The sequence below is a fragment of the Cricetulus griseus genome, chromosome 7 (assembly GCF_003668045.3).
Source record: "Cricetulus griseus strain 17A/GY chromosome 7, alternate assembly CriGri-PICRH-1.0, whole genome shotgun sequence".
NCBI classification, from domain to species: domain Eukaryota; kingdom Metazoa; phylum Chordata; class Mammalia; order Rodentia; family Cricetidae; genus Cricetulus; species Cricetulus griseus.
The window spans coordinates 108,308,809-108,328,893 of record NC_048600.1 but is presented as its reverse complement, the minus strand read 5'-3'; the positions used below and the strand labels follow the sequence as shown (position 1 = coordinate 108,328,893).

General features: G+C 51.2%; 1 protein-coding gene across 1 annotated transcript; it reads left to right on the top strand.

Annotated features, from left to right (window-relative positions):
* The first annotated feature begins 6,593 nt into the window (after positions 1–6,593).
* On the top strand, positions 6,594–12,503 carry Dlx4 (distal-less homeobox 4). Its single transcript, XM_027424285.2, is given in 4 exon segments — positions 6,594–7,061; positions 7,064–7,168; positions 10,435–10,626; positions 10,954–12,503. Coding segments are annotated over 4 exon segments (708 nt in total). The 5' UTR covers positions 6,594–6,895; the 3' UTR covers positions 11,199–12,503.
* The last annotated feature ends 7,582 nt before the right edge of the window (positions 12,504–20,085 follow it).

Below are 20,085 nucleotides of genomic sequence, written 5' to 3'. Positions count from 1 at the left end.
TGAAAAGCCACAAAGGCCCCATTGGGTTGAATGACGGTTGATGACGGTTATGAATATAGGCTCAGCTCCCCCTCCACAGTAATTTTGGGGCACATGCCATCCAGAACTTGGGCTGCAGAGAGCTAATGGACAGTTGCCACTGCCTCCCCCTCACACACACATACACACAGCACGGAGCCTGGGAGGGAGGGCAGTCCAGCCCAATTGGCCTAAGCAGTTGCAAATGTTAACAGTGCATTTCCACTTGGTCCATGCTTTCCCAAAGAGCCGCTGACCCTTGGCACAGCCCCCACCCTCCGTCACAGACTTCTCTGCCCTCTTTCTTCTCTCTCACCACCTCCTCCAGCTCTTTTCAACAGCAGTTGAAGAACTCCAGGCTGGGTTCTCTTCCAAATGGGACTGCAGAGGGTATTCAATGATGCAGTGTTGAAGGGCCCTGGGGTGGATATAGGAGACACTTTTCTTCCGATTACCACATGGGCCTTGGTCCCTCCTCCTGGACAGCCTTCCCAGTTTTTAGCCCGGTGGGGGTGGGCTTGAAAGAGAGGGAGGGGTGACAATGTACTCCTTCTAACCTTCTTTCTCCACCCTCCTGGTGTAAACAGAGGGAAAGTCTTTGTGGATTTTGTTTCTTCTTAGGCAGGTTGTGTGTTGTTTTGCAGACATCGTTTGTCTCATTTTGGGAATGAGGGCTGATTTTGCAGGGCTCCCTGTCCCCCAAAGCAATATTCTCCCATCCTCCCAAAGCCAGAGCTACAGAGGTGAGGCAGATAGTCCCAAGGACTCCAGTGCAAAGTAGCATCCTGGATGGCCAACATCCTACCTCCTTTTGAATAAAGAAAAAAAAAGTGCAGACTGACAAGGAATATGATCTCCACTGTGCAAGTGAAAGCAATAACCCCCACAAATTACAGAGACCCTTCGCTCTCTCAGGGGGTCAGGAAGGCAGGGTGAGCCTGTGTGTGTTTAAAAGGCAGTGTGCACAGTGCATGTGAAGGAAGTGTGTGGGGTGTGTGGGGGGGTGGGGGTGTATGAAGAGAATGGGAATGGTCGCCTGTAAGTGTGTGCGGGTCCGTGTCTACGGGTTCTGCTCTGTGTGGTGGGTGCCCCTGCACGCACTGCCTTCCCCATTCGTTGCCCGCTACAGGCGTTTCCTAGCTCCATGTCCCCTTCCAGCCTTCACCCACGGCTGGCTGGCGAGAAAGAAGAGAGCGAAAAGCCCGAATTTCTATGCAGCACTGGGGTCTGAGGAAGGCTGCAGCCCTAGCCAAGCCTTCTTCGTTCCAGACCCGGCGAATTCGTAGCAGGCGGGTTGGCCTCCAGTTAAGCTTGCAAAGTTCTTGAGGGCGGGCGTCTAGGGCTCCCTCTGCGGGGCTGTCCCCGTGAGGGGCCCTCGGTCCACTGGTGAGCCCTGTGGACTCAGCCTAGAAACCCTGCGTCACCCTCCAGGGTCTGACCCCAGTCGCAGCGCTTGGCGAAGCTCAGCGCCGAGTGACTCCCTCCCAAGCCTGGCGCCACCAAAGACGGTGTCCTGGTCAAAGAATTATTCATAGTTAAGCTCTTAGGTGACTTTTCTTATTCTTGTGTATTAAAAATGCCCTGGCCAATCTCAGGTAGACTTCTTGAATTTAAAGAAAACAGGGAATGCAGGAGTGGTGTGGAGTTGTCACTGAGATCGAGTGCGAGTTGGGAAAGACTCTCGTGGGAGCCCCACGCCAAGCGGTGCCTGGACCGGGTGGCAATGACCACAAGACTTCTCCCCTCCTGATCCACTGGCAGCATCTTTGGGATTATTTGGAAAATAACACACAGAAAAGGCTGGCCGGGAGGGAGTCGTGAAAGTGGAAGTGAGCACAAAGGAAAGTCCCCAGCCGGGACTGCAGAGGCCGTCAACCGCCACGCGGGCCCCAGGGCTCACCAAATGCTCCACCAGAAGGAGGAAAGGAGACCTGGTGATTCCGAATCTCAAGCAAAATGGGACGAGGGAAGCTGTCTTCTACAGGTTGCTCCCTCCCCAGGCCTCCGGAACCCGGGGCTCCACCACAGGGACTCCACGGGTTGGTGAGAGGCTGCTGCAAGATTGAATTATTGAGTTTCCCCAAACCGAATTACAAAGTCCAAATAGAACTTTAAAGCTTGCTGAGAGCAGACAAAAACAAAACCAAAATTTCATTTGGGAGCAGTGACCACGGAGAAAGAAAGAGTGTAATTCCAAAATGACTCCCAAGCCCTCAGAAATCTGATGGGGAGTGAGAGTCTCTATTTCCCTGAGCAGACTGGTTCGGGTGCCAAGTGGACTTGTAGTTTCAGAGCTCCACGACTGACCCAGGCAGCACAAGCCACCCTTACACTGTACTGAGCCCTGCGAGTGTGCTGCGGAAGCCCTGCGCATTCGCACTTGTTGTTTGAGCCCACCCTTGGCTATGAACTGCCTGCGGAGCTCGCTGTTTTGGAGCAGGATTCTGCTACAGGAGGAATCCGGCCGGACACAAAGGAGCCTGAAGCAAGTTAATGAAACCCAAGCATGAGCGGGGCATGGTGGTGCAGGCCTTTAATCCCAGTACTTGGGAGGCAGGGGCGAGCAGATCTCTGTGAGTTGGAGACCAGCCTGGTCTACAGAGAGAGTTCCAGGACAGCCAGAGCTACATAGTGAGACCCTGTCTCAAGAAATAAAAAGAGACCCACACGTTTGCTTATGTGTACTGAGCACCAAGGGTATCAGGTTGCTCCAACTCCCCAGCCTCCCCTGCTACCGACACCCCGGCCTGCCCCCAACATACACATATATACCACCACCACTAGTTAGTTTCCTTAGTGCTAGGCTCTTCAAAGCCGATCTCCCAGACAAAACACTGGGGGAGTTAGTTCCTACTTTTGTGAGCAGCAGGAGCTATTTGTAGTAATAGAAAAGAATTAATTTGTCCTTCCTTCCTTCCTTCCTTCCTTCCTTCCTTCTTTCCTCCCTCCCTCCCTCCCTCCCTCCCTCCCTCCCACCTCTCCCTCCCTCCCTCCACCTCTCCCTCCCTCCCTCCCTCCCTCTCTTCCTTCCTTCCTTCCTTCCTTCCTTCCTTCCTTCCTTCCTTCCTTCCCTCCTCCTTAGTTTTATGCTCTTGGATTCTGGATTTTGCAAACCACAGCACAAGATTGGATTCTCAGTCCAGCCCCCTTCTCTCCCCGTGCCTTCTAATAGGAACTGACCAGCTGCTTGGAGGCTAAGCTGGTGTGGAACAGGGGCCTTCCCTTTCCTCATTCTCATCAAACACTGCTCTCCCCAGCCCACATGCCATCACTATTACTTTTCTTAGGGTTAAGAGGATGACTTCTGCTTTGGGGGACCCCTCCTGGTTGGGGGTCTCCACTTAAGAAGATGCCTAAGGTCAAGCAAGTACTCGGGTCCCTCATACTTTGGGAAGTGGGGTGAGGCTGGTTGACGGAGGAGGGAGAGATGTGGTACCAGGGTTTTTATGAGGAGGCTGCGCTTATAAATCCCATAGGGTTGCCACACAAGTACAGGACTTTGTGAGTGTGACTTTGGAGTGCTCCTGAGCACATGGGGAGGCTTAGAAAAGGCATTCACTCGGGACCTTACTTTAGAGATGATCCCAAAGCTGCACACTGCTGAGCCTGCTAGACCGCCTACCTCCGCCCTTGTTAGGTCCCCCACAGAAAGGGTTCTGACTACCTGACCCTGGAGGTGTCCTCCACCATCCTTCCTGTTCTCGCTTTGAAACACCCCCTTATGAAACCTGCCCTGACAGCCAACACCATCTCCTCCTTTGATTCATGGAGCCAGAGAGGCCATCCTTGGGAACACCACGGAAGCCTCCCTTCTGAAGAACAGGCCAGCCAGCTTTGACAGTGGTAGTACACGCCTTTAATCTCAGCACACAGGAGGCAGAGGCAGAGTCAGAAGGATCTCTGTGAGTTCGAGGCCAGCCTGGTCTACAGAGTAAGTCCCAGGACAGCCAGGACTACACAGAGAGACTTTGTCTCAACAACAACAACAACAACAACAACCCCCCTCAAAAACCGGAAAAGAGCAGGATAGTGCTAGAGAAAGGAAGGCTTGGAAAGCAATGTCCTCAGAAGTTAGTTCATAGCTTCAGCTCTAAGGAGGTAGGCATGGCTGGAACCTGGGGAAAGGTGGTCCCACTTGAAAATAACATTTACCTACCAAGCAAACTTCCACACTGTTCCCCGCCAACCTGAGAAAGAGGGTCTTCTATAGTGCCCCTTCTTCAGAGCTCCAAGGTTACAGGGTAGAGAACTACTTTATTGGCAAGAAAGCATTTCCCTGGAGAACTTAATTTCTGTCCAGTTGGGGGGGGGGCATTTAAAAGCAGATTATTTCTCTCCTGTCCACGAGGTGCTACAGTCCCTATACATTCCCCGAGACTTTCTCTTTTTATTTACTTATTTTTATTTATTTATTTTTATATTGTGTGTACACGTGTACTGTCTGTGGACAACGCACATGCCTGGGAACCAGAAGCCAGAAGAGGATGTCAGATCCCCCAGAACTGGAATTACATGTGGTTGAGAGCTGCCATGTGGGTGCTAGGAATTGAAACCAGTCCTCTGGAAGAGCAGCCAGTGCTCTTAACCACTGAGTCACCTCTCCAGACCCAGACTCTATTTTATAAGGCCTGCATCTGCCCACAACCACCCAATGCCTTCATCTACTCCTCCAGTCTGTCTTCTTTCTCTACACCCTAACATTGCTACCTTTCCCCCTAAGTCCTGTGTGTGTGTGTGTGTGTGTGTGTGTGTGTGTGTGTGTGTGTGTGTGTACACAACATGAAAATGTCTTGCACAACAGAGGGATCAACTGTGTTGGACTTGCTAGGGAATCTGTGTAGACTTGTGGGCTAAGGAATGCAACTGGGCAGTGGTGGTACATGCCTTTGCCTTTAATCCCATCACTCTAGAGGCAGAGGCAGTCAGATCTCTGAGTTCAAGGCCAGCCTGGTCTACATTTCAGGACAGCTAGCACACACAGAGAAACTCTGCTTTGAAAAACCAAATTTAACCACAACAAAAGAACTGGATCTCGTTATGTAAAACAGTCTCGATTTGTGGGGGAGGTATATGAGCATATATATTTGTATGTTTGTATTGCCTTATTTTTGAGTATGAATGTCAATGATTTGACTTGTACATGGGCATGTGTAGAAGACAAGCTCTGTGTTTTTTAAATTTAAAAAATCCCATTATTTGTTTTGTGTTATGTGCATGTGTGTGGATCTAGGCATAACAAAGCCCACATGTGGAGGTCAGAGAATAGCTCTTGGGAGTCTGTTCTTTCCTTCCAACATATGGGTTCTGGGGATTCCAACTCCGATTGTCAGGTTTGATAGAAGTGCCGCCATCTGCTAAGTCATCTCATCAGCTTTAATACTGTGTTTCTATTCAAAGAGTTACTCATATTTAGATATGCAGATATATATGTACCACATCTTAAAGTCTGTGTTTGTGCCTGGCAGTGGTGGCACACGCCTTTTATCCGAGCACTCAGGAGGCAAAGGCAGGTAGATCTCTGAGTTCTTGGCCCGCCTGGTTTACAGAATGATTTCCAGGAGCCAAGGCAACGTAAAGAAATCCATTCTCTCCAGGTGGTGGGGTGCAGGTCCATAAATGAGCCCCTTTTTATAGAGGGATATTGGTATCTGACAGCATCTATGTGGTGCTTAAATAAAGTCCCTGTGTATTTTTGCACATGTGGTAACAGATGCTTGCACGCGTGGATACATGCTCATCAAGGCCTTGTGCACTGTTGAGGCAGGTCCTGCAAACAGCTAGAAGTACAAAGGAGCTAGCCATGTTTTCTGTGTCCTTTCAGGATCCATCAAATTAGATTCACCCCCACTACCACATTTTGTCCCAGTTCATGCGAGGCTACAGTTTGTGCAGAGTGCCAGGAAAGGCGGGGCTCAGTACAGGCGAATCCCAGACAGCAGATTCCCTCCAGCAGCCTCAAGGGCCTGCAGGAGCTGTGGTGTCGCAACCAAACCGGGGCCCCTGGCGGAAGCGGAAGACTGCATTGGGGGTGGTGAGGCGCAGTCGCGGCGGTCGCAGCGTGCCAGGCTCTGGGCACCCGGCGGGGGCGTGCGCGCCACGCGCGTGCAGGACAGGCTGGGCGCCAGGCGGCACCTCCAGGCCCCGGCGTCTGTTTACCAACAAACTGCCATCGCTCAGCAGCTCTGCATTCCAACGCGCTGAATAAGCAAGCGCCCGGCGCTGGCGATCTACTTTCCACTCCCTCGCAGGGCCAAGGCAGCGTGGGACCATGTGGACCCGTGCGACCCGCTGAGCACCAACACAGGTTCTGAATTCGCGCAACGTCTCTAGTCACCACGCAGCTCCCCACCCCCTTGCCCATCCCAGGTCCAGTTTCCTAGCACTTTGGACATTGTTATAGAGATTTCCTGACTCTACCGGTCCCCAGCAACTTGGAGTAGGCGCCGAGGCGCACAGCTGGAAGATCGCACACCGCACCTCACCCCTCCCGTTTCCCCGGTGTGTGCTACCCCGGGGTTGCGGGGGCGGGCCCAGCTCTGGGCCTCCCTGAGGTCACCATGCAATAGCCAATCCGAGGTGTCTAAGTAGGCGGGGGACTCCGTGTGGTCCCGGGAACCGAACCCGGAGGAGAACATGGGGGCCCAGAATTTGAGGGGCGAGGGGAAAAAACCACGGGGCACCCCCAAACCCCTTTCTCGGGTTCGAGCTCTCTGCCAGAAGAGGCTCAGAGAGACATTTTCCCTGGGATCTAAGGCATGGGGGTGGCTTGCTGGGGGTGAAGGGCTCATTAGCCTCAATTCTGGAAACTTTAAAAGGTGTTGGCATAGAGAGTAGATGGCGTGCAGGGCCATGACCCTGTGGCCTGGCACCGGCCGTAATGACCTCTTTACCCTGTCCCCTTCCTGGCCGCGTTGTCTTCCCGGACCTCGCCCCCGTCCCGTCGGTAGTGGCTGCCAACCCGCTTGGCCTGTCCCCCGAAACCGCAGCTTCCCCTGATTTGTCCTACTCCCAGCCTTATGGCCACCTCCTGTCCTATTCCTACCTTGGGCAGCAACTCCAGGAGACTCCTACCTGCTCAGCCAGCAACTCTCGGAGGTGCCATCTCAGTCCTTCCACCGGGCAGCTGAACATCCTCAGGAACTCGAAACAGGTAAGTGTAGACGCCGAGGCTCGTCTCACCTCTGGGGTCTGAGTTGCGTTTTCATAAATTTCGCCCTCTTCTGCTTGCACGCAGCTAGCGGGATTCAAATGTTACTCGGGTTCCATGGAATCTGCAGTAGGGGGGAGGGAGAAAGGGTGGGGGAGGAGCGGAGGCGAGTTGATTTAGGTTTCCTCTTTAAATCCGACCTGGTTTCGATTTGCAGTTTTGTGAAGCCAGGCGGAGGGCCCCCTACCCCACCCCCCTGGAACAGTGGAGTTGTATGTGTACCTATGTGTAACGGAAAAGTACTATAATCTAGATACTGGGGGTGAGACCTAGCTCCTTTCCCGAGATTCTCCTCATCCTTCACCCCCTTCCCGACATCACCCTTCTGATCCCAGAAACCAGTATGCAAACCAAACACTACTAAACAGAAATCAATTCCCAGCTGAAGGTAGGTAGGCAACTAGGCGGGGCTCCTGTTCCTTTCCTGGGCCCCACCCCCTTTTTTTCTAGAGATGTCTAACCCAGTCTGGTAGCTGGCCCCTGCACAATCTGGGTGTAGGATCCTACCAACCATTGTTCAAAGAATAAAGTTACAGGCTGGTCAGTCTCAAAATCTCTCCCTGGCCACCTCAGCCTTGCACCTAAGCCATTCCTACCATGTTTACCCTTAACTTTGGGATAGAATAGGCCCAGTTCCTGTTGTTACCTGCAGCAAATTTGAGCTCCAGAGAAAGTGCTCCCTGGAAGGCCTCAGTGAAGGTAAGGGACTAGCCGGATTCCTAGGCCTGACTTTTGCATAGCCAAACTGACAGCCCTTGGCTGGCACTGCAAGGATGCTATATTCATAGACCCAGTTGTACTGACTTCCCCAATCCCATTGCTTTGCTCCAGTTGTCCTGGGCATAATCCCCAACAATGCACGTTTGCCAGACAACTTCACAGTAGTCAGTCCCAAACCCAGATATCTCTCTCCTTTTCTCTTGTCACTCTAACATGAAGTCCTGAACCCCTAGAACCGGAAGTCACCCTAGATCTCAAATTCCTTGTTTTATGGTTGGAGAAACCGAGGCAGGAAGAAAGGATATGATGAATTCATTTTCCTGGAGGAATGGAGCCAGGAAAGGGGACTTCTTAGAACACCAGAAAGTTAACCCCTTCTGTGGCAGAGCTGGGGGTGGGTTTGCTGGGTTTGCTGGGTCTGGTTGGAGGAGGGACAGTGGTGGGGCAGGGTTTTTACACACCTCTTGAACTTTTCTTTTTAGATATGCTAATATACACTGGGGGGATAGAAACAGGAGGAGCCTGAGTTTGAGGGCAGCCCAGGCAACTTGACATATATGGGGACAATTTGCGTTTTTTGGAAACCTGACTACCTTGGGAGATTTATTCTGGCAATAAGGTGGTGTTGGGAGTTGCTCGTCTGTCTTCCATATTCTGCCTTCCCTTGCTTGGTCCAAGAGCAATGGAATGGAGAATTCTTTCTATTACATATTTTACCCGGATCCAACGAAAAACCACAGACGCTCGCCTTCACAAGCAAGTATGTCCTTAAAGTAGACCTTAGCATTTCATTATTGGAGCTGTGTGGACCGCCCGTTCCTGAATGAACGATTGGAGGGCTTGGGGTCTCCTAAACCCACACTATGAGTGCAACTCCGACCCAGGGAGGCGCTTGGCTCGCAGAGCGCCTCACCAACACCCCATTGAGGCTGCGGGTGTGGCGGCCGCGCCTTCAGGGAGGCCCTGGGGACCCGTTATCGCGGCGACCGAGGTAGATCCAGTCGTGACTTGCCGCAACTAGTGTGAAGAAAGGCAGCTGTCCCGGAAGTCACCTGGAGGGTGATCTGCTCAGAAAGTTCAGCAGTCCAGACTGTCTTTCTCTGCGCTTCACCACCCGAACTGCGCGGTCCATTCCGCCAAGGAGGCACGGATGGTCGGATGGTCGCTTGGCTGCCAGCCTCAGGCGAGCGGTCGGGTCGAACCAAAAGAGGCGGGACAGGATCGGGCGGGAGCGGAAACCCAATGGCTTTTCTGGGAATTGGCTGAGGCTGGGGTCGAAGAGCAGGATCTGAGCACCCTCGGCCCCCAAGGTGCGGTGAAGTATGCGGCGGCGGAGGCGGGGGAGGGGGTTGGAGGTAGTGGTGTCTGCGGCCTGAGGGCAGGACCCTGAGGTGTGTTGGGTGAACCCAGTTAGGGATGGATGGGGAGCAGATGGACAGAAGCTACTCGCGCCGGGGTACAGGGTCGTTCTGCTGGCTCTCGCCTGGGGTCTTCTCAGCTGCGGGTCAGACAAGCACGGAATGAGGCGACTGGGCAGGTATTTTGTCTCTTCATCCACGCACTTCTCTCATCTTCTTGGACAGTCTCCGTATCCCGTAGAGTACCACAGGTTGGGGCCCAGATTGCAGAAATGAAAACCCAAGGTCTCAGCTGTGCCCCACAACCCGCAACTGAGTTTGGAGAACCAGGTATGCCACTGCCCGGCAGCTTGGCCAGAAACGATCTTCATTTGGGCAGATGCGTTTTTCTGGACCACACACGCACACGCGCGTACACACACACACACACACACACACACACACACACACACACACACACACACACACACTAGTCTGGCTTCAAGACCCCTGAAAAGGGCTCCTCTGAGCCAACGGCTGAGGGGAAGAAAGGGATAGTCACTTTTACTGCAGGGTACACTAAGGCTCACTTTTCCAGCCTTGGTATTGGCATTCAAGGCAGACTTATACAGACCCCTTTAGGAAGCCAGAGGGAGCCAGGAAGACACTAACGCTGAGCTTTGAGTATTACTTTTAGGTTCCTTGGGGCTTGGATTAGCTGCCCTCTTCATCTTCAAACTGTAGCTCAGCCCTCCACAAGAGTCTTTTGCCTCCGCTCTATTCTAAGCAGGTATCTCCATAGCTATTGAATTCCATTGTGGGAGCCAGGGTACCCTTTCTCGGGGACCCTTAGTATTTCCTACACCCAGGTCCCACCGTGGTAGCTTCAACAGAGCAAGAACTGCAGCTTGAATTCACTGTTGCTGGTATACACAGGAATCGAAATGGCAGGGAAATAGGCACAGCACACACACACACACACACACACACACACACACACACACACACACACACACACACACACACTGAGACCCAGGTTGATAGTGGTAGCTGCACTGGTTTGGCTGATTCCCCATGGCATGAACCTAGGAAAATGTATGACTCACCTGGTCACTCCACATGCTTACAACACAGTCTTCTGCTGCCTCCCAGAATCAGAGAAACCGGTGCTGTCCCCTGAGCCCTCCCAGCAGCCTCTGACTGGGAAGCTCCACAAACCTGGAACTATCTACTCCAGCCTGCAACTGCAACACCTAAATCAGCGTTTCCAGCACATGCAGTACCTGGCCCTGCCCGAGAGGGCCCAGCTGGCAGTGCAGCTTGGTTGGACTCACCCAAACCCAGGTAGGGCTGGCCAGTCCCTGGTCCCAGTCCCTGGTCTCTGGTTCCCAGTCCCTGGTTTCTGAGACCCCACAGAGGACTCCCATGATTCTGCTGACACAGCTCTCCACGTAATCCCCATAGCTGATCTGCAGCAAGGGTTGGGAGTATATGCTAGAGGAGAATTGGGCACAAGCAGAGGAGGACACCCAGACCCGAAGTTGGTACTGAGGGACTTCTAGGATGGGGAGGGCTTGAGCAAAGGTTGGCAGGACTCACTCTCTGTAGCTAGGTCCCCTTCCCACTCACAACTTTGCACAACCCTTCTAATCTGACCTCTTTTTCCCAAAGGTAGAGAGATCTGGTTTCAGTACAAATGCCCCCAATACAAGAAGCTCCTGAAAAAGAATTCTGGGGGTCAGGAAGAAGACTTCTCTGGGAGACACCCCTCCCTGTCTCCCTGCTCTCCAAATCTTCTATCCATCTGGGATCTACCCAAGGTGGGCACCTTGCCCACCAGTGGCTATGACCATGGCTTTGGAGTCTGGCATCAGCATCATTCCCCAGATATGCTGTTCCTGCCTCAGATGATGTGAGTCTGGGAAAGGGCTGGTCAGGCTCCATCCCTCCTGTCAAGCCCAGGACCAGCATACCTGCCCCCCTTCTGGGGGGAGAGGAAACTAACTCCAGATGGATTTTCTCAAGACAAGAAGCAAAAGGAGGAAAAAGAACAGAGTGGAAGTCTGGTTCTCCAAGCCAGATAGCTAAATCAAAGGCTTTAATCTTTGCAACTGTCCCCAGTGCTAGGACAAAGGATTTAGAGAGAGCTTCACTGGCTAGAGTTTAAACCGCCACAGTGTTGCCACTCCTCCCCTCTTCAAATGACTGAAGCCCCACCACAGCCTAGGATCTAAGCCAGGAAGAAAACAAATATTATTTCTAACTGGCACCTTGGACCCTACCAGCCCATCCATGGACAAAACCAGAAGTGGACACAGAGTCTTTGTTGGTGGCCACCATAAAATCCGTGCTTTTCACCTACCAGTTATCAGTCCATCACCTCCCTAACTGGAGGTATGGTCCAGTGGTAGGGTAAGTGGAAGGGCCCCAGCACCAAAACAAAACATGGAGTGTTGGACTGTGGGCAATTTTTGCTTCTCTCGTTTAAAAGGCCCTCTACTCCCATATCTACTCATTTTGAGCTGATAAGTCCTGGGCTTAATCCTCCATATAATTCAAAGGTATGTATTAAGAGCATAGGCTCCTCCATCCTTGAAATCTAAGAAGTCCACCTGCACATATTCTTGGAAGCCTAGAATGAAAACTGGATCAAATAAGTTCTCTAGATAAAAACAAGCATTGATGCCTCCAAATAATGGCGTAGGTGTGCTGGGCGGTGGTGGCGCATGCCTTTCATCGCTGCACTCTGGAAGCAGAGGCAGGCCGATCTCTGTGAGTTCAAGGCCAGCCTGGTCTACAGAGCTAGTTCCAGGATAGCCAGGGCTGTTACACAGAGAAACCCTGTCTTGAAAACCAAAATAATAATAATAATAATAATAATAATAATAATAATAATAACAATAATAATAACAATAATAATAATAATAGGGTAGGCTTGGCATTTCAGCTCCTCACAGTTGTCTCTGTCCAAGAATCTGCTCCAATTCACCATTATTCTGTACAGCATCCCCCAGGCACTTGCCATCTCTCAAACCACAAGCCTCAGATATTAAAATGTATACAAATATAAAACAAACAAACACCCTCAGTGTCCTGGATGTTATGCATCAGTGTCTCCCGGATTCACCCTGGCTATTGCTAGTTGTCCACCTTTTCTCTGTCATCATATACATCCTCTCTTTGACCAGAAGTCATAGATACTAGATTCTTTTTTAATGATTTATTATTCTTATTTTATGTGCATTGGTGTTTTGCCTGAACATATGTCTGTGTGAGGGTATATGGGCACTGGGAATTGAACCCAGGTCTTCTGGAAGAGCAGTTGGTACTTTTAACCACTGAGCCATCTCTCCAGCCCAACACTAGAGCCTTGTTATGCGTCTGCCACCAGCTAACTCTGTGGTTCTAGCTCTGGACTGTCCTAACAGTGCCCATAGTATCATATGAAATGTTCATATAGGAGATGGCCAAGGTCATCGTGGTCTTTGCCAGCAGTTACCTCCTGGGCTAGCTATGGAGGGACTTGGCCACCTCACAGCCACCATGTTCTACTCAGTCCAGGCTTACCTTGGCAGAGGACTGAGCTTCTGGACTGAGCTTAGACCAGTCCTTCTGGAAGAAGTAAGCTGCTGGGGGTAGAATGGTTTCAGACTACAGAAAGGGATGAGGGGGAGAAAAATACTAGAAGGAACTGCAATTCTCCATCTAGTATATATCTATGGTTCTCTTGCTGGGTAGGTCCTAGGGACACCACCTTGATAGGGACAGATGCTTCAGGCTAACATGTGGCTGAACAGATGACTGGAGGCAGTGTGACAAGAGGCAGAGGAAAAGCCGGTCAGAGGCCATGTGGGCACCTTCCGGAAGCCAGCATGGGCTGATGGGGTTAGGCCTGGGTGGGAAGGCTGGTGAGCTCCCAGAGCATCAGGACCTGGCAGCACCGTGATACAGCATGGGGGGTGGGCTGAGGACAGGGTCAGTCATTCAGGGAATTCAGCTCAGAGTAGCCCCAGGGGCTGGGGAGGAGCCTCCAATTCCAGGCAAAAGGCTTCAAAGGCTAGCTTCCCTCCCACTGCCTGAACCTGTTCCCAATCACAGCAAACCGAGGGCACCAGTCCCTGGCTGAAAAGCCCAGTAGGGCACTTCCAGTCAACCCCAGGCTAGAAAGAAGCTTGGCTGGGGTCATAGGGAGGACAGAGAAGGTATCACAGTCAGTGGAAGTGTCTCACCTAGGGATGGCTGCAAACATCCCTTCTTTGCCCCTCTACTGGGTCAGTGGTCACACCCACTCCCCCAAAGACACACTGAAGATTTCCCTGTGGGCAGCAAATGCCAGATCACAGAGCAGAGCCGAGTGAGCGCACCCACTGGAAAGATTTGTTCCCTTTCTTCCTTTCATATCCTCCCCCTGACCCTTGGACCCTGGCTCCATTTCTCTAAAGGGTGGCTGGCCCCAAATGGCTCCCCTGGGTCTTCTCTGAGGCCAACGGCCCCGGGGTTAGCTGTTCTCTGCCATGCAGGCTACACACTTCTCTTTCCACAGAGCAAGATAAGATCTACCGCCCCATCTCGGAAAGCCTCCAAAGGCAGATTAATTGGACAGCCCAACACGAGTCGCATAGTTAAAACAACAGCCTGGGTTGTAAAGTTAAGTAGCAGTAGTGTAATTGCTCTCTCAGCCAGCTACCAGCTGAGCCTGCGGCACCCCCCCCCCCTTACCCCTTTCCAGGGAAAATGGGCCACTTTTCCATTTGGGAGCTGGTCCAGTTGCCTTGGACTTCTAGGTGGTGCTGAGCCTGGAGGAATTCCAAGAGGAAAGGAGCTTCGCCTCTCCCTCTCTAGCCACCAGGTTTACTGGAGGGGGAATCCTGTGGTTTCTTCCCAGGATGAAGCTCCATTGGGGACACTGGATCAACAAAGTAAAGGGAAGACTGAAGGTAGACTGGTCTCCAAAGAGGTCAGCGGTGATGCTTGCTTTGTGACTTTTGGTGAGTTTCTTACCCTCTCTGTGCTTTATTTCTCATTCCCTCAGACAAGAACGTTAATAGGACTTGCTTCGCCATATGGTTGCGATGATGAAATGAGATAGTACTTGACACGGTGCCTGGAACACAGCGACCACTTTATAAATGACATTCACATCTGCTGTTGTGATGACAGGAGGGGGCTGCTCACTGAGGGGAGTTCCTATAACCATCTATTTATCTCTTGCTAGGTAGCTAGCCCTGCCTCCCCAAGGTAGGGAGGAAGGATGGGGCTGGAAATACACCCCAGCACCTCTCAGCTGACACTGTTAGAGAGAAGGACTCAGGCAAGGTCCCCCACTCAAAGTGGGCAGTGGCTTGCCCATCTAAAATCAGTGCAGGCTGCAGAGCAGGCAGTGTCCGGGGTATGTGCTGTCACTTCCATGATCTCAGCCCCAGGAAAGTGGTCTCCTTCTGGGTAGCTCACCCCCCTCCACTCCCTGTACTATTTTAAGGTATGGCCCCCCATTCTCTGCCCAGACCAAATGAGATTCAATTAATTCAATTAAAGCAATTTTGGAAGCAGCTCCTGAAGGCTTTGGATGTGAGATAATTACCAGTAATTTGCTTCTGTGAAGAGGGAAAGGTTACCCGGGGTCTAGAGTGGGGAAGGAGAAGCCCCCTCCTCACCAAATGCACCCAAATCTAGAAGGATTCCACACAGCAATCTTAGCTGCCCTCCCATTGGCCAAATTGCTTGCAGGTGGGAATAGGGAGAAAGTGGCAGAGGGAGGAGGGTGGGAAGACACTGGAGTGACAGGCCGCCCCTCCTCCATCCCCAAATCCCGTTGTGCCTGTGTGAGGTGGGGGTGGGGGTGGGGAGCTATCCCTCCCTTCCCCCACGACTCTACAGGGCTTCACAGCTCTAGCAGCTGATTACTCAGGCCCAGCCTCCTTGGATTTCCGATGCCCGGGCTTGCCTCTGGGATTGGATCCAGAGGCAATGGAATGTTATCCAGGTAACTGAGGCCTGTGCAGAGGGATCTTCAGAGATCAAGGACCTTCCTAGAATTTAGAGGGGATATGGGCCAATGGGGCGGGAACCGCTGGAGGTGGACAGTGACTACCTGTTCTCAAGTCTCATGAGACGCCCTTTCTCTCCCCTGCTATACTCCAGCACTTTGTGATTCTGCCCGGAGTCTAATCGAAATCTCTTCCATTGTCTTGGCAGCAAATCTACTATCAACTTTCTGGCCCCAGGGCCACTGAAGCGTCTTCCTCCCCAAAAGCATATTACAGGTAAGTGTTCCTATCCCCACCTCACTTTGCCTGGGATAGCCCTTTCCTTGCCAGGCCTCAAGTAGTCTAGAACCTGAGGAGAGTAGGGCTGGAGATGGAGGAAGCTAGTGTGCCCCATTCCTTGGGACATAATCCCAGGACAATAATGCTTTAACAATTTTAACAATTAGGATGCAGAAGAAAAAGTTGCTCATCCACAAATGCCTATCGTGTCCCATCTTTCATCTTCCCAGAAGGGGTCCTTCAGCTTTTTTTTTTTTCTCCCATTGCATCCTTTCTCCCAGCTGCAGGACTGATGGACGTGGGGCCAGTGAATTCTTGATGGTTGCCGCCTCTTCACAATGGACACACTTGGAGAGGGAAGCCTGTCTCTGCCATCTCGTGCCTCTAGCTCCCATGCCCCAGAGAGCTCATATCCAGCACAAATGGAGGAATAGAAAGACCTCATCATTCCAGAGTTCATGCCAACAGGCCAGCCTAAGGATCCTAGCACAGGGGTAACAGGAGTGTTGGGAGGTAGAGACAAGAGGATCAGGAGTTCAGGGTCATCTTCAGCTACATAACAAGTTCAAAGCCAGCCTGGGCTACATGAGACTCTGTCTGTCAAGGAAGAAGTGGGGAAGGAAGAAAAAGAAAACTAGTAAGAGGCTGGTGTGATAGTATATGTCTTTAATTCCAGTGTTCTGGAGTCCCAGGCCAGCAAGAGCTACATAGGGCACCCCATCTCAAAAATAAATTAAATAAATACATATATAAAAAGAAATCTGCAGTTTGTTTCTTTCTGTCATTGTTTCTCTCTCTCTCCTCTCTCTCTCTCTCTCTCTCTCTCTCTCTCTCTCTCTCTCTGTGTGTGTGTGTGTGTGTGTGTGTGTGTGTGTGTGCAATGTGTGTACAGGAACACAGATCTCTTTATTTCGATCCTCTGGTTTTTTTCTTACCCCATCCCTTTCCCTGGCTAATGTTTTCTGGACATGTTTCCCTAGGTGCTTCTGGGGAAGGAGGCTGAATGGCCACAGAAATCCAATAAATTGGTGATTTCATTTTCTTTGCTTGTAGAAAGCTTGCCTGCTTCTTTCTCCAGCCTCTGGCTAGAACTCCCACCCCCCAGCTCCTCCTGGCACACCCATACCTCCCATACATGCCCATAGCATCCCCTAGAAGGCTAGTTAAGGGTGGACCCTCTGTTCCCCTGCTGTGACACTGACTTTAGCCTAAAGGAGGGACAAAGGGTCCCTAGTTGACAAAGAAGGCTGTAGGCTTGGAGTCCTGTGTTTGCTACAGTTTGCTAGGTGACCTGGACAAGTTACATACTCTCTGAGACTCACATGACTCCCTATTTGGTAGGGACAGGTGCTGTTACCAACACTTTCCCTCAAGGCTAGAGTTTCCTAAGTCAGACCTCAGAGTCTCCCATTAGACTGACAGCTCTCCAGAACTATGACTCTGCTTCCTTGAATCAGATAGGATGCATTCTGCAGCTTTTTGCAACCCCACAGTTGGCTGACATTGAACTGCTGAGCCACCGAGCCAGGTCTGACTGGCCCAGAAAGAGTAAAGGAGTGGGCCCTGTGGAGAATGGCAGGTTTTCTGATTTGTCTCCTGCTGGTGCCAATCTTCAGCTTCTCTGGCTCCCAAATGGAGAGATGAGTTCATACCCAGGGGATAGTGTGACTCCGAAGATTCCACATAGGACATGTTCCCATCTGGACTGGCTCAGCGGGACCTTAGGAAGACGCTTGCCACGGCCCAGAAAGAAATTGTCCTGTCTGTGGCCTCCATTGGCATGCCCATGACTAAACACAACGCAGATGATTAGGTTAAAGTGTGCTACCCTGGTCTCTTTCTGTGCTCACACAAAGGGAGGGAAGATGATTTACATGCTCTCACCAGACCCAGGTAGCCAGAGATCACTCTGAGGCTCCAGGCTCAGCAGCTCCTTTCTCTACTCACTCATGCCTCCCCAACCCTGATGTTCCCTTTATAAGGAGGGGCTGAGAGAGCGAGGGCAGAGGGTGGGCAGAGGAGAGAGCCTGGATGGGCAGCCAGGATTCTCCTTTTTCCCCTTCCTCCCTCCAGCAAGGCCTACACAGCCACTGGCCCATTCCTCTCTCTGGACAGAGGAGACGCTCTGGGTCTCTGCAAGCTGGGGCCTGCCATCAACTGCTCCTCCCAGCCCTGGAGCTGTTGGGAATTCTTTACTCCAACAGATCCTCGGGGGAAGCCAGACTGCATGAGGATCCTGACATGCCTCTGCCTAACTCCTGTCACATTCCCTGAGCCCAGGGGGATCAGCTGTGTCCGCCAATGCAGGGCCTTCCACCCCTGTGACCCTAGGCCTTTGACTTATCTCCTCAAGGCTTGTGCCTCCCTCCCCAAACTTGGAATTCTGCCTTAAGACTCAGCTCTGGGCCCTTCCAGTCCTTGGCAACTCCTTCTGGAAAATAAGAAATAAACCCCTTTGCACGGCTAAGAAAATTTACCTTCTTTCCTAGACAGACTTTTTCACGGGTCCTCTAGAGTGCAGATATTCAGCTGAGAGACTCAGGGTAGGGCACTTTATCCCTCTGGGTTTTTATTTCCTCACCTCTGCATCAGGGCTAGTGAGCAAAATGATGCATCCAGGGGCCAGGGGTTTGACCCGGTTAATAGAACATCTTTCTTTCTTTCTTTCTTTCTTTCTTTCTTTCTTTCTTTCTTTCTTTCTTTCTTCCTTCCTTCCTTCCTTCCTTCCTCTCTCTCTCTCTCTCTCTCTCTCTCTCTCTCTCTCTCTCTCTCTCTTTCTTTCTTTTTGGACAGGGTTTCTCTGTGTAACAGCTCTGGCTGTCCTGGAACTCACTTTGTAGACCAGGCTGGCCTTGAACTCACTGATACCTGCCTGCCTCTGGCTGAGTGCTAGGATTAAAGGTATAGACCAGCGGCCGGGCATTGGTGGCACACGCCTTTAATCCTAGCACTCAGGAGGCAGAGGCAGGAGGATCTCTGTGAGTTCGAGGCTAGCCTGGTCTCCAGAGAGAGTGCCAGGATAGGCTCCAAAGTTACACAGAGAAACCCTGTCTCGAAAAACCAAAAAAAAAAAAAAAAAAAACAAAAAAAAAAACAAAACAGGTATAGACCAGCATCGATCAATTATTTTGTTTTGAGTCAGAGTCTTCATGTGTAGTCCAGGCTACTCTCAGGCACAGACTCACAACCTTCCTACATCCTCCTTCTGCGTGTTGAGATTGCGGGTATGTTCCACCATGTCAGCCCTACTTCTTCATTCATGAAACACCTCTCTACCTCTAACCCCAGAGAACCTCCATCAGGTGTGGGAGAAGGGTATTTGATTGACACCTAGAAGTTCTGAGAATTCTACAGAATTTAACACACACACACACACACACACACACACACACACACACACACCTCCTAAGATTAAGAGACTTAATATGGTGACTAAATACAGGATACATATAAGACCTCAGCAACAGTTCTCTAGCATGGCAACAAAAGAGGGAAAGTATTCCTCTTCAAGGGAAATGTAAAACAATAAGCAGCTGTCAGGATTATACTCATGACTTTTACCATTGTCCTTTCTGCTGGTCCCAGGATATAGCCCTTTCTAAGTGACTGTCCCTTCACTAAAGCTGAAGCACAGCAGATTTACACCGGAATCAATAAAGCCCTTTCACCATAGAAGAATTCTTTTTAGAATTTGTGCTCATGTGTGCATGTAAGTGTGTGTGTGTGTGTGTGTGTGTGTGTGTGTGTGTGTGTGTGTGTGTGTGTCTGCAAGCACAAGTATGCTACAACTTTTGGGAGTCAGTTCTCTCTACCCCTCTTGTTTCTGCTGTTTGGGATACTCCAGGCTGTCTGGCCTAGGACCTTCTGACATTCTGGGGCTATCCCATCTCTGCCTCCCAACTCACTGTAGGAGCGTTAGCATTACAGATGTGTGCACCCATCAGGCTTCTTCCTTGTTTTAAACATTGGTTAGTTTCAGGAATCAAACTCAGGTCCTCTGTGTGGCAAGCACTTTTATCCACCAAGTCTTAGCACCGGCCACATAAAGAGGAATTCTACAGGAGACCACCTCCCACGGAGGAGAAGGCTTGCCTTTGGATGTTCATTGCGGGTCCTGAGACCTCCCTAGGGTCACCAGGAAGTGTCTGAATTACACATAGACTATTTAATGGAAAAGGAACAGCAGTTTGAGCGCTCATCATGGTGCCAAGCTTTGTGCCATGCCCTCCACGTGCTTATGTGCTATCTGATCTCATTTCTTCAGCAGTCCTAAAAGACAGAGATGATTAGCTTCATTTTATAGGTGAGTGAAAGCAAGATTCAGAGAGGGCAAGTGACTGACCTGGGGTTACACAGCCCCAGGTATCTCACCTGTAAGATGGGATCATAATGGTACTGACCTTGCCAGGTTGTTATCAGGATTCAGGATTCAGGATTCAGGAAAGCTCTTGGCACAGAAGCTGCGTGCCCGGCACACAGTAGGTCCTCAGCGAGCATCTTCCTGACCCAGAACTTTGGAGCAGTTTCTTCTGCTTTC